Source organism: Gavia stellata, chromosome 4 (genome assembly GCF_030936135.1).
Source record: "Gavia stellata isolate bGavSte3 chromosome 4, bGavSte3.hap2, whole genome shotgun sequence".
Classification (NCBI taxonomy): Eukaryota; Metazoa; Chordata; class Aves; order Gaviiformes; family Gaviidae; genus Gavia; species Gavia stellata.
The window spans coordinates 38,269,517-38,283,994 of record NC_082597.1 but is presented as its reverse complement, the minus strand read 5'-3'; the positions used below and the strand labels follow the sequence as shown (position 1 = coordinate 38,283,994).

Here is a 14,478-nt window from a genome sequence, read left to right as displayed (position 1 = left end):
ACACCACTCACAGTGAAAGATTATCCAATAATATAAGGATGCACACAGTTCTTATAATCAATTTGGACTTCATAAACCTTGGGCAATCGCATTTCCTATATCATCATAATGTGTTTTAGGAGCTTCTGGACAGTATAAGATCACAATAAAATATGATAAATTATAGTTGAAAATACTGAGGAAATTTCTAGCAAGAATTATTGAAAGGAAATTTTACTCTCTGATATAAAGTAGGTATTTTATGGTATTTTCTTCCTTTTACAGGCAGCTCTCTAGAATGAAGTATTAAATACCAGCTAGCCGGACTCTACTACCAAAAGCTTTATACTTTAGGAGCTCTGAATGTATTTAAATATTTACCATATTTAAATCATTGTCTAAGGCAAAACAAACAGCTCAGTATCTCAAGAGTCACAGTCATCTTTTACTAATTTGACCCCAACTTACACATATGAGCAAGTTTACTTAAGTAAATTTGCACATGATCTTGGCAAACCTTAAACCACGTCCTGTAGTAAACTGTATTTCCATTTTCTGACAAATTATAAATTTCACGAAGCTTTCTTTTAATTAGAATAGAAAAGGTCTAAAAAATAAAACTGTATGACTAATGTAGCCCAGAAAGTAGCTTCAAAGTGATTTATTTTCATTTTAAACATTTATTTTGTGTTTTCCTAGAATTTGCTTTAAAATGCAGCAAATTTATTAACTGCCTCACATGCTACTGCCACACAAGAGGCTGGTAACGGAATCTGAAGGTTTCAGCTACCTATGGTGTTTGAGGCAGATTTGGGATTATGGGATAAGATATTCTAAAGCCAGTAGCCGTGTTCTGATTTATTTTTATTATGGCCAAGCCCTCAGTTGTTTCTGTTTGAAAAAAAATTTAACAGTGATAACATTCAAACTGTTCATTTTAGCTCAGACAGGATAACAAACAATCCACAGATATAAATTGGTTGACTACTTTAAGTCCTGCTCTTTTAGGCTGTCTACAAAATTAACGCACTGGCTTATTCTAAAGTTCACTAAATGAAAACAATCTTCAACACTGAAAAAAAAATAATTTTACTCACTTTCAGGGCATCCCCTTCATTGCCCTCCATTACTTCCAGAATAAGTGCAGCTAGTATGTTAAACCCTTGACAATAGCCAACAGATTTATTCCACCTGGCATAAGCCAGCAAAACACGTTTTAATACCACTCGATCTTGCTCTGCCTCCTGGCCACAGTAAGAACTGCAACCAGTTCGGTGAAGGTCCTTTAAAGAAAAAAAAAAAAAAAAAGACAATAACAGACAGAAAAGATGTGCATTTTGCTTCCCCCTTTAGTTCTCCCACCTGTCCCAGTTTTTCTTCCACCTCCATGCTCCCAGTACATACTCCTAAAGTTGATGACAATGTTTCTTTTTTAATCTGTATACTTTTAGCTTACTGAAGCTTACTGAAGAGAAATAGGTTCAGCAAGCTCTTAAGTAAACAAGTTACCTAAAAGATGTTCATATGAAGTATTCAGAGAAGATGTTAACAGATATCTAGGTTTCAAAGAGGCAAGACATAACAGCTGCTTAACTGAACAAAAAAGAGCAACTGTTTTTATCGAAGTATAAAAGAACTACTAGGTAACTAAGTCTTCAAAACATAAAAAAACAGAAACAGCATTCCTGAGATTTAAGCAATTCATAAGGGAAAGGCAAAACATGTACTACAATGTTTAATATTTCATAAGTAATATCTATAAGCTTAAATTACCAAGTACAGATGACAATTGCAATAATCAGGAACACAAAGTATTTTGCTCCGTGTACTCTAATTAAGGTGACTATAGAACACAATCTCTCCTAAGCAGAGTAATACCTCCTAAATAGGTAAACAGACTAATATTTAAGTCACCACAGCAATACAAATCCATTAAGCTCTTCCCTAATACTGCCCACTGCTTTAAATATTAAACATTAATTAGCTGAGTAATACACATAGACAGAGATGTTTCACTCCTGTAAAATAACTGAAAAAATGCTCAATTGCTATGTTATAATACACACTTTTTAGTCCCAGCAAACATTTGCGTTTATTTATAGAGAAGAGGAAAAAAACCCACTTATGTTCCTTTGTCTCCATTAAATTTCAGTATTTCTTTTAAAATAACAAAGTAGAAATTGAGCAAAAAAAAAAAAATCAGTAGTAGCAATTTTTTTCCCAGCTAACACTAACCAGACCAGTGCAGAAGAAGGATCAAAGAAGCCGAAGAACTCATTTTGGTGGGCCAAAGAGAATTAAGATCTAATTTTTGCCAAAGCAGTTGCAGAGAACAAAATTAATCTGAATTCCATCTCTTAAAAAAAAAAATTCAACTCTTCATTAAAAAATTAAAATAAAATAACAAATTAGCTGGCTACCTTTACTATCTGGATGCCCATAGAGTCATCATCAGGATTACTTCTTTCATTGAATGTGAAACGCATGGTTTTATCCCAGTCAATGGCTATACTGTGTAAGTACTGATCAGCTAGGGTCAGCCAAACCTAGAAATACACAAGGCAAGTCAACAAAATTAATTATTTCTCAGATAAAAGATGAACAGTTTTGATACATACCCTTAGACAGACCTCATCAGCTTCACCCATATGTGATTTGCTGTTAGACTTGAAATATGCAGAACAGGACTATATCTAAAAAACTTTGCACAATTAAAGTAATAACTTGCTCCCTAAAACAGAAAGGAAGGAAACAGTGAGCATTAAGCGTCCAGATCTGTGAACTGCTAACAAAGACACAAGTCCATTGTCAGAAACTGAATCCACAGGGGCCCTCCAAGATGGAAGCACACTCTCTTGCAAGGACCCTCCTTGTCAGTTCAGCCCTTCCAATCTCATAACCAGCAAGGAGTTTTATAGAAAGGTAATGCTGCTGCAGGCTTTCCTCAAACTCAACCATGGATGAGGAGTTTGAACAAACCCCACAAAAGAAATCTAGTGGTGCTTTTCTTTACCAAAGCTCTCTTCTGATCAACTTTGCATAAGAAATAGCATCTAGTATTAACCATTTGGGATTGATCCAAGTGATACTTTCAGATCAGAGCAACTTACCCTTACAAGAGGACTTCCTAAACTGTTGGTGCTACAGGGAGTTCTGAATACAAACATTTTGACTATTTTTAAAGCCTAATAATTAGCAGAACAGATTTATACATGTCTATCTAAGACAAAGGCTGAACCTTTATTAAACATTTGAAAAGTTCCTGAACCATGAAAGACATGACAGATCATACAATAACCACAAGTAACAATAAAGGATCTTTCTCTTCAGGAAACTGGAAGAAGTCATGAAAACAAATTGGTCAAGTTTTGTATCAGCCGTTAACTCACTCAAGTGAGAAAAGCAATTCAGACACTTCCCACAGATTTAAACACTTTGATAGTTGCATGATGAAGGAATTTATAGACAGTTCCCAGAATCTCATGGTTTTGGCATTTAAATGTCCCTTCCCACACTTTTGCAAAGCCACCCATGCGGAGGAATGCTGCTGCTCTGCCTCCCAGCAGCCTTTGGCACTGCTGACATCCTACTGATGTTGTTTGACTGGATTCTTTATCTCTGCCAGCCCCAGAAAACAAATGTCATATGCCACAGCAATAATGCAGATGTCACCCTGCTCCTGCTGCCAGCAAAGGAGGCAATCAGCATGCTGCCAACTCAAAATGCTTCCTTTATTTTGATATCAATCTTAAAATCATTGGGAAACCAGGGAATGGCAGTGAAAAGACCACATCCCTTTTCTTAACACTACTTCTTTGGTTAGCATCATGTGGTCGCATGTGAGCAAACACAGAGATGGGCAGAATGAGAAGGAAATGACAGAGATCTGAGTTGGATGATGTGACAGAGCATACCCTCAGAAAGTTTGCTGATGACACAAAACTGAGAGGAGTGGCTGATAAGCCCAAAGGCACCTTGACAGGCTGGAGAAATGGGCTGACAAGAACCTCATGAAGTTCAACAAGAAGTGCAAAGTCCTGCACCTGGGAAGTAACAACCCCAGGCACCAGTACATGCTGGGGACCACCCAGCTGGAAAGCAGCTTTGCAGAGGAGGAGCTGAGGGTCCTGTTGGACACCAAGTTGATCATGAGGCAGCAATGTACCCTTGTGGCAAAGAAGGGACACATCAGGCAGGGCACTGCCAAGCAGGTTGAAGGAGGTGATCCTCCCCCTTTGCTCAGCACTGGTGAGACACACCTGGAGTGCTGGGTCCAGTCCTGGGCTCCCCAGTACAAGAGAGATACAGAGGTACTGGAGAGAGTCCAGTGAAGGGCCACAAGGATGATTAAGGGACTGGAGCATCTCTCCTGTGAGGAAAGGCTGAGAGAGCTGGGATTGTTCAGCCTGGAGAAGGTTCATGGGGGTTCTTATCAATTTATATATATACCTGAAGGGAGGGTACAAAGAGGACGGAGCCAGGTTCTTTCTCAGTGATGCCCAGTGACAGGACCACAGAATCACAGAATCACTAAGGTTGGAAAAGACCTGTAAGATCATCAAGTCCAACCATCAACTAACACCACCATGCCCATTAAACCATGTCCCACAATGCCTCGTCCACACGTTCCTTGAACACCTCCGGGGATGGTGACTCCATCACTTCCCCGGGCAGCCTGTTCTAGTGTTTCACCACTCTCTCAGTAAAGAATTTTTTCGTAATATCCAGCCTGAACATCCGCTGGCGCAACTTGAGGCCATTTCCTCTTGTTCTGTCGCTAATCACTTGGGAGAAGAGGCCAACACCCACCTCACTACAACCTCCTTTCAGGTAATTGTAGAGAGAGCAATAAGGTCTCCCCTCAGCCTCCTCTTCTCCAGACTGAACAACCCCAGTTCCCTCAGCCGCTCCTCATAAGACTTGTGCTCCAGACCCCTCACCAACTTTGTCGCCCTTCTCTGGACACGCTCCAGCACCTCAATGTCCTTCTTGTAGTGAGGGGCCCAAAACTGAACACAGTATTCGAGATGCGCATACAGAGACAATGGGCAGAAACTGAAACGCAGAAGGTTCCATCCGAACACTAGGAAACACTTTTTTTACTGTGTGGGTGACAGAGCACTGACACAGATTGCCCAGAGAGGTTGTGGATTCTCCTTCCTTGGAGATACTCAAAAGCCATCCAGACACGGTCCTGGGCAACCACCTGTAGGTGGCCCTGCTTGGGCAAGGGGGTTGGACCAGATAACCTCCAGAGGTCCCTTCCAACCTCAACCGTTCTCTGATTCTATGACCTCTGCCACTCATGTACCACAGAAAAGTGTCTGAGAGACTTATTGGAGTGTGGGAAAAGAACATTTCAGGAAACAAAAAAGGCTGTTAGATGGATATAATGATTCATTGGAGTTGTAGATTAAAAATAAAATCATAGTTGTGTGAGGAAAACGATGCCACTGTAAGTCTTCTGTTTCCTTCCCTCCTGATTTGTAAAAAGGAACAGTTCGGTTTGGAAAGATAGCAAAAAGAAAACAGGAAAACAAAATTAATCTGATACATCAAAAATCAATGAAACTACATATATTTTCACAGAATCACAGAATGATAGGGGTTGAAAGGGACCTCTGGAGATCATCTAGTCCAACCCCCCTACCAGAGCAGGTTCACCTAGAGCAGATTGCACAGGAATGCGTCCAGGCGAGTTCTGAGTATCTCCAAAGAAGGAGACTCCACAACCTCTCTAAGCAACTTCTTCCAGTGCTCTACCACCCTCAAAGTAAAGAAGTTCCTCCTCATGTTTAGATGGAACTTCCTATGACCAAGTTTGTGCCTGTTACCTCTGGTCCTGTCACTGGGCACCACTGAAAAGAGACTGGCCCCAGCCTCCTGGCACCCACCCCCTAAGTATTTACAAGCATAAGATCCCCCCTCAGTCTTCTCTTCTCCAAACTAAAAAGACCCAAGTCCCTCAGCCTTTCCTCATAAGAAAGATGTTCCAGTCCCCTAATCATCTTTGTAGCCGTTTGATGTACCCTTTCCAGCAGTTCCCTGTCCTTCTTGAACTGGGGAGCCCAGAACTGGACACAGTACTCCAGACATGGCCTCACCAGGGCAGAGTAGAGGGGGAGGATAACCTCCCTTGACCTGCTTGCCACACTGTCCTTGATGCACCCCAGGATGCCGTTGGCCTTCTTGGCCACAAGGGCACATTGCTGGCTCATGGTCATTCTGTTGTCCCCCAGGACTCTGAGGTCCCTTTCCACAGAGCTGCTTTCCAGCAGGTCAGCCCCTAACCTGTACTGATGCATGGGGTTATTCCGCCCCACGTGCAGTAAACTACACTTGCCTTTCACACAGAATCACTATGGTTGGAATTTCATAAGGTTCCTGTATTTTATACAGCTTTAAAAATATTCTTTTTATTAAAATTGCGTTTTTAAAGCTGAGACCGTGTGACTCAGTTTTATAGAAAAGATTAATAGACATGCCTTTTTTTAGGCTAGGGAACTTCAAACATTGTTGAAGAAAGCAATGAAGTAAGTTTAGCAAAATCCCACTGGACCCTTTCCTACAACACTAACTCAGTGCAACTTCCGATTAATGGTGCACTCTACTATTCTACATCACTCCTGACTCTGAACTTCCCTAATTTAAGCAATCTGCCTTTCCCCCATCAAATGTTTCTATGAGCATTCTTGTCAGCACTAGCATCTATCAACTTCACCATCATAAGTATGACAGCCTACACTGGAGATTTGCTCTCCTTTCAGTTGATCTTCAGCTGCGGGGGCAGCTTCACCAAAGCAATTCCTTGAGACTGACAGAATGAAGAAATAACATCTGCACCAGAGTAAGTTACCTAAGCCTCAAACAGAAAGAGCCCAACTATGGAAAACACCATCTTTACCTGTCTCCTCAGTCTCTCCAGCTGCCCTGTGAGGTTATCACTGAAGAATGTAAACTAGGAAAAATCCCCAGTACAACTTAAACTTAAAACTTCCAAATATTTGTTAAAAAACACTGATAATACGGATGTCATTCATCTCTCCTGAGAAACCCACAGGCAACACGTCCCACAAAGCGTACAGGTCTACCTACCCTTCTCCGCCATTCTTTCGGTATGCCTGTTGGCAATCTGGCCACTGCTTTGAGCGCATCATGCCACTAAAAGCAAAAACATCCAAAAACATATGAAATCCACACCATTAGCTTAATGCACCAATATAGCAACATTTACAACACTGCAGACGTGCACATTCATTTCATTTTACTGCACACATTTAAGAGTTTAACTGCTTAATACACTCACAGGGAAAATACAGATTGATTACTTAATGATATAACAAAAATACAATATTCTAGAACACAAAGACTTATGAGATATCTGAGTAAACAATGAAAGCCTGTTGCATTTTCCAAATACTAACAGAACAGCTCTTGATGCAACTGCAAATAATATCCTGACATTATATTGACAGATGCACTTTTGAACGAGGGCAAGTACCTTGATTAAGAGAACCCAGTCCTTCATAACTCAAGAGAAAAATGAATCAAATTACCTGCTGAAAACCATTTTGACCTAAAGATGGTTCAAGAGTGAATTTCAATTTTGTATCAACCCCTAGAAACAAAAAGGAAAAAAAATAATCATTGTCATTATTTTCATTTCACTCAGAAGGAAAAAAAAAAAAACCCACCCACAATTGAAATAAGAACACAAGATTTCAGCTACATGTTTCAACAACTACATTTCAACCTGTTTCTGTGAATTCTTGTCTTCACAACATGTGCCTTGAATCCACATGGATAAGACATACATGGACAAAATTTTTTTAAAATGCAGTAATACCCTCTTTACTCTAATGATGTAGTTTGGCACAACTCATTTCACTAAAAATCATGTAGTTCACTATTCTACAGACTATATTTGTACACTGCAAACTATCATATGCATCCACAGAAAAAATATATACAGAGACAGTTTCTTTTCATCTATTTCAACTTCTTGACATTAAATCACTCGAAACTAATTTCTAAGTTTGGGGTACTAAAATTATTTTATTGCTCAGAATATAGGTTTTTTTTATAATTCCTCAGAACATAAAGCACATTTGGTCAGTATTCTCATTTAAGCTTAGATTTTATTTTGGCCATATGACCAAATCATGTTAGTTGTTATGAAGCACACCTGCTAATAATCTATAAAACACAATATTACATAAAATACTAGGATCTCAAGTTTGGCCTACACTGGATCCCGATTGTGGCACTGGAGTATGCCATAACATGAAAAATAGTAACACTTTTAACTTGCTTTATACCCCACATTTTGAATGTACAAGTCTTTGCTCCTTCAAATGCCGCTGTCCACAGCTCAGGTGCTGAACACCGCGTCGCATTGCATCCCCTCCCTCAAGTCTTCTGTCATAAAGAATAAAGCCTTTCTTCATTTTTCCTCCACAGTTTACTACGATGTATTGCTCCATATTTAAAATTATGTTATGCATAGCTTCTTGTCTTTCTAGAATATCAAGCCAAACATTTTTAATATATATTTTAGTAGCCATATATATAAAAAGACAGATTCTAATCCTGCAAGGTTTTAAGTATATAAAATATATGCTAATCAACTCACCAGTAATACTCAGTGCTGTGGAGGACTAAGCCTGCGAGTTTGACAGAAACCCAAATTGCAGTGGCATTTGCTAGTTATGGAATGTAAAACGGCTTTCAGCATTTGCATACTGAAGTGGTGATGAGTCATTTAAATATGTATTTATCAAGCAGTAAGGTTTTTAAAGACAAAGCCTTCTCCTTCAAGGCTTTTTTTTTTTCCATTGGTGGAGTGAGAAGGAAGACAATTCACACAAAAACCAGTACTGTTTAGAATTTTAGAACTGCATCACTGAGATGTGGGGATTGATGCTTTCATTTCCCTGCTTCAGATTTAAAAGACATGCTTGTCAGATCTAGAAAAACAAAGGCTTCAAAACATAATAGAAATGTCTTGGAAAACATTAAAAGATTAACACTTATTCCTGGAAGTAACTGTTTATTAGCGTTCTTTCCCACAATCCATGGTACTCAGCAGGGACTCCTAATAGATAAATCTTTTCATAATAATTCAAAGCAATGTAACAATGCCAGTAACCTACTAAGATGAAATTGTATCACGTTTGCTGTAAATGCGAAAAAGTGAGTCTCATTCCCAAGCAATCTAGTGGTGAGTACTGGAAAACCCTAATATGTACAAAAAGATATCATGACCAAGAACTCCTTTTATTAAGGCAACAGATATTGACAAGTTATCTAACACTGCCTTGTAGCAAAGAAGCAATAGCCTTCCAAAATAATCATGTATTAATTTCCAACTCAGCAGCCAAATATTACTTCACAGTTTTCTAAGACAGAGCAAGGAAAGCTGTACCCACCCAGGAACTTCCCAGGGCATCTGCAGGAGGGCAACCACCAAGCTAGAAGCAGCACTTCATTGCCTGTTTCTTATTTCTGGCAGAAGAACCATCTTGCTATGTGCAGTTTCTGCACTCCTCACTGAATTTGTCCTTGGACTTTAGAGCTTAAGGAAATTAATACCTATCCTTATTCCAATCTCTCTTGGTTTCCCAAACCTTCCAACCTCCATTGTTCCCCTTTTCCTAACAAATCTCCCACCTCTGCACCTACTTACTACTTTTTTTTTTTTTTTTTTTTTCTCTCTCTCAGTCTTGTCATTTTCATCCTGTCCACTTTTGCCTGGATCATCACCAGTCTTTCCCCAGGGCCGCCTTCCACATACTGTCTTTCCTCACTTACACTTGCGTCATCTGCTACATCTTACCAGCAACTCCCTTTAACTCTGCATTCAGTTGCCTTCTCCCCACAAGCTAACTTAGATTCCCTGATAGCTTCTTCCCCCCTCAGTACCCCATATCCCTCCAACCTTATCACAGACCTGCACCCGTTTTCACCGGATTTTCCCCTTTTGTCAATCCTCCATCTCTGGGCCACATTCCTCTCCATTACGCAAACACATGCTCTTTGCAGAAAAGACCCCTTGGAGCCTTATGGGAACTTTTCTTCCCAGCTCCTCTGCATGGACAGCCTGGCAGAAATGTACCATACACGCAGCAATAGTTCCTACTCTCGGGGACTGTAAGCGCTGTCAGTACAACTCAGCCCTTTTACATCAAGCCAGCCAAGCTACAGTGTCATTTGACATACTAAGTATCACCTCCAGATCATACACTTTCAACTGATGCTTCATACCTAAAAAGCATATTAACTTATGTAAGCAGGAATGTCTTGGGAACACATACGAATTATTAGCTCCACGAATACAAGCACACACAAAGGTACATGTATTTGGCACCAGTCGAATTTCTGAAAAGTAGGGGAATGCCAAAGTAAGGCCTGTTCAATGCCCTTGCAACCAGGTCACCAGAAACCACTGCAGAAAAGCTATTTAAAAAAGAAAAGAAAAAAAAAAGAAAAAGATAAAACACCACAAAACCCAGTCCCGTTAGCTTTTCCATGCAAGATACACAATGACTCCTGACAACAAAAGGCTGTAAGAGGGAAGATTATACCCCTAGGATTCCCAAACCTTAGCAGTCTTCCACTGCATGACCAAAATGTACCACAGGACCTCATAATGAGCCACAAGATGGGAGAAAAATGTTGCGGTCAGCCAAGTACCTGAGTGAAAGAGTAAAATCCCCACTCCTCGGCAACATTAAACAAAAGGATGGGGCAAATTCTGGGAATTTTTCAGAAATACTAAACCAGAAAAAGGGTAGGAAGATGATCTATTCTGATGCTCCTATGTGAGCCATAGCTTCAAACTTACAAAGCACATCACTGTAGATCCTTGGCTGTACCTAAAAGCAGCTGTTGAAACCTCTCCCATGGAAAGCCAATAAATATTTTATTGAAAACAAATGAGGAAAAAGGCCTAAAGCAGCTTCGTGTGCAGTAGGAGTCCAAACTTGGGGGGAAAATGGCAACGTAAATTACCACCTTATGATCACTTGTTGTTTCAGGAAGATTCTTAGCCTTGCCCTGTAATTTATCTCTAAATGTAGGTTCTCATCTGCAAAATGAGAAATGAAAGTAACATTCTGAGTAACTCCGCATGAAATCACTTTTGTCAGGAGCCAGAGCTCACTGTGATGCATCATGGCACATCTAAAATTTGCAGCCTACAGAAACTTCCCAATACAAACAGAGAGCTGATAGAGACGCTAAGAAAATCTGAAGGAAACTTAATTCAGCTTATTTTTTTAAAGGGCTCATTAGGCACCCCATCTCCACCACTCTGTGAAAGCATGCATCCTGAATAACGTTACTGTATTTACTTACATACAAACACTATGGAAACCCCAAACCAGTGGGATTTCCTAGCTTTAAGACTATGGCATTCGTGGTTATGCCTCTGATCATCTCTCCTAGTCTTTGTGGGAGTGTAAGTAAAAGAATGTCATTATCCAGATAACATCATTACCTGGGATATTAGAAGACTACTGTAGGAACAGGGGTCTGTGAGAATTATGAGTCAGGAAATCTCCTTGATAGCAGCAACCCCATAAACCTATACTAGAATATATCTGAGACCATATTAATAATAGCATCTGAAACTCATCTCAAACACAGAAGCAGCCAGCATTGTGTGCTTGATGGACACACAGCTAGTACAATAGGAAACCGAGTCTTACATATTTCTATGCATTGCTCCACGTTTCAGTGGACCTCAGGCTTGCATGTTTCATAAATGCCTAGGATTAGACAACATTTTAGCTACAAGTGACAGCTCTAACATTGTAAATTGAATTTAAATTTCTGATACTTCATAAAAAAAACAAATTATCTAAAATTTTGATGGCAGGCAACTAGAATCTAGCATTCAGTTATGATCACCCATCAGTGCTTCTGCTGAGAGCCCACCTCCCTAGAGCAAACGCACGTTGCTGGCTGACCAGCTGGTCCTTAAGGGATTGTGGTACTGAAGCAGGATCCAGAAAAAATAGCCGCAGAGCCGATGCCTTCCTCCTCGGGAAAGGCATGTTTGCGAATTTAGACAACACCCTACCACAGACAAAGGCTGGGCGGGAAGAGGGGTCTCCGGCAAGTCAGGAGTTAGCAGGTTTAGCGGGAAAGGTCTGGTGAGGCTGCGGGAGACCGCAGGGCCCCGGCGGCTCGGCCCCGCGGGGGTGATGGGGAGAGGCTGGCGGAAAGCAGCGGCGCCGCGGCCCGGGGGGAGAGGAGAAGGGAGGGAGGCAGCGTGGACCGGGCACAGCCAAACGGCACAAAGAGGCTGCGATGCCGGGCGAGGGAGCGGGAAAAGGAGACGGGAGAGCCAGAGGGCAGAGCCGGGATCCGCCGGGTGGGGAGGGCGGAAGGAGCCCCCCGGGGAAGGGGGCAGTGCGCTGCCTCCCCGTAGGGCCCGCGGACGCCTCCGGCCTCCCGCCTGGGGCGGGCCCGTCTCCCCCGCCGGGGCTGCCTCGCACCCGCCGCTGGTGCCTCCGCCCGCTCCCCAGCCCGGGGCGACCTCGCAGGCCCCGCTCCCCGCCCCGAGGCCGGCCCAGCCCGGGCGGGACCCCCACCGCCTCTGCCCCCGCGCTCTGTACACCCCGCCGCGCCTCAGGCCGCGACCACGGCGCCTCACGCAGGCCGGGCCCCGCCGAGGCTGCTCGCGCCGCAGCGGCAGCCGACGAGGAGCGGCCATTTGCCTCGGGCCGGTGCCGGCCACCGCCGCCCCCGGGGCGCCGCCCCCCGCCTCGCCTACCCGCGGCCCTCATCGCCCTCCAGCCGCGTCCTCCTCGCCGAGCCGCCCCCGCGGGGAGGCGACGGCCCGGGGCCCGGCCGCTCCCCCCCGCCCCAGCTAAGCCGCTTACGGGATTGCAGCCGCCGCCTCGCCGCCCAGCCGGCGGGAGCGGGTTACCTGGCTCCAAGGTGCAGAGCAGGCGCGGCGCCGTCCGGGAGATGCAGCTGCGCTTCTTGAGGACGTTGCTGAGGATGGTGCCCACGCCGCCGCCCGAGCTCTGCCGCTTCAGGCATCGCCCCCCGCGCCGCAGCGAGCCCGTCAGCCTGTCCTGCCGCATGGCAGCCTCTGCCCGCCGCCCCGCCGGGCGCTCGCTGCCAGCGGTACCCGCAAGCTGGCCCTAGGGCGGCGGGGCGGGGGGCATGGCGGGGTGGCCCGGCCGGGCTGCGCGGCAGCGGCTCTCCTGGCTAGGGGGGATCTGCAGTGCGGAGACAGCAAAGTCGAGGTGCGGGAGAGAAGAGGGAGGACAAGGAGAGGAGAAAGAAAAAAAGAGGAGGGAAAAAAAAAAAGGAGTTGCTCCCGCCCACAATCCTAGCATCACTGCCTGAATAAACCAGCAGCTTCTCCTCCTCCTCCTCCTCCAGCACCACCAGGCGAAGGGGAGCAGCAGCTCCGTTAGAAATAAAGGGAGCCCAGGCGGCAGCGGCGGGGCTCAGCGGTGGCAAAGGGCTCCAGGACAGCTGCACAGCCCCCAGGCTGCACACAGATCGCCCAAGACAAGCAATACTGACACGTCTCATTTGACGCCTCTTAACGGGGCAATACTGACATTTCTGCCGACAATGAAATGAGCTAAACATCCAGCAAAGAGACTTCTCAGGTGGGATTCTGGCCTATAGCTGGACATGTATAGATAGCCCTGCTGCCCCTTTCAAAAAGCTGTCCTGGGAAGGAGTCCCACAAGTGCTACCAGACCATGGAGCAAGGGGAGAGCGATGGATATAACAGCATCTCAATGCCCGGGCGGGCTGGGTTCAGGTCCTGCAGCCAGGGCTGCTCAGGGACAGCCCCAGCAGCAGCAAGAGCAAGCGGGCTGCACAGTTTCTGTGTTTCTGACTCTCCAGCACAGAGACTTTGAACATCCTCAACTAAAATAACAGCCTTTTCTATGAATCTAAACTGCAACTGCACTTACTACTAATGATGTGCCATGCACTGAATAGTTAAAAGAAGCTATTCAACAGCATTTCAGCACACATTTTCCAGTGTTATTTGACCTAACAGCATCTTAAAAGGGTTTGATACAGAATTTCAAACTAGTGGTTTGATTGACAAGAAGGAAAAGTATTTGAAATAATGATAGCTTTTATGATCTAAACCACTCAGTGTTTCTGTGGAAGGAGAGCACATTTATCACACCACATTAGTCAGGCTCAAAGACCAAGCTACCAGAAGTCTGAGCCTACCTACCAATATCTGTAGCTTTGAAACAACAATTTGCTCCTTTATTAAAAAGATGTTCTTCTCAGCCACATTAGAAAGACAGGAGAAAACGGGCAACAGATAAGCAGAGAAGCCAATTGTATAGAAAATACACAATAGAAAACACAGAAGCAAGCCTTTTAAGATGAGTTATAGCTACCTTTAGAAGTTACTGTTAAGTTTTCAGAGAAGCGTGATTTTGATCATGCCTCTTTAAATATCTAGTTCGGTTTTGGAGAAAAGTCAATACGTTTAAACTGCTA

At 43.5% G+C, this 14,478-nt stretch overlaps 1 protein-coding gene across 2 annotated transcripts in view; it reads right to left on the bottom strand.

Moving 5' to 3' along the window:
• Positions 1-13,073, bottom strand: part of TBC1D30 (TBC1 domain family member 30) — a 31,976-nt gene extending 18,903 nt beyond the window's left edge. For both annotated transcript variants that reach the window (XM_059816908.1, XM_059816909.1), the window contains exons 1-5: positions 12,914-13,073; positions 7,536-7,597; positions 7,075-7,140; positions 2,400-2,525; positions 1,077-1,262 (exon numbers count right to left, since the gene is read on the bottom strand). In XM_059816908.1, the coding sequence (XP_059672891.1) occupies positions 1,077-1,262; positions 2,400-2,525; positions 7,075-7,140; positions 7,536-7,597; positions 12,914-13,073 (600 nt within the window). The remainder of the gene's footprint in view (positions 1-1,076; positions 1,263-2,399; positions 2,526-7,074; positions 7,141-7,535; positions 7,598-12,913) is intronic.
• Between the last annotated feature and the right edge of the window lie 1,405 nt (positions 13,074-14,478).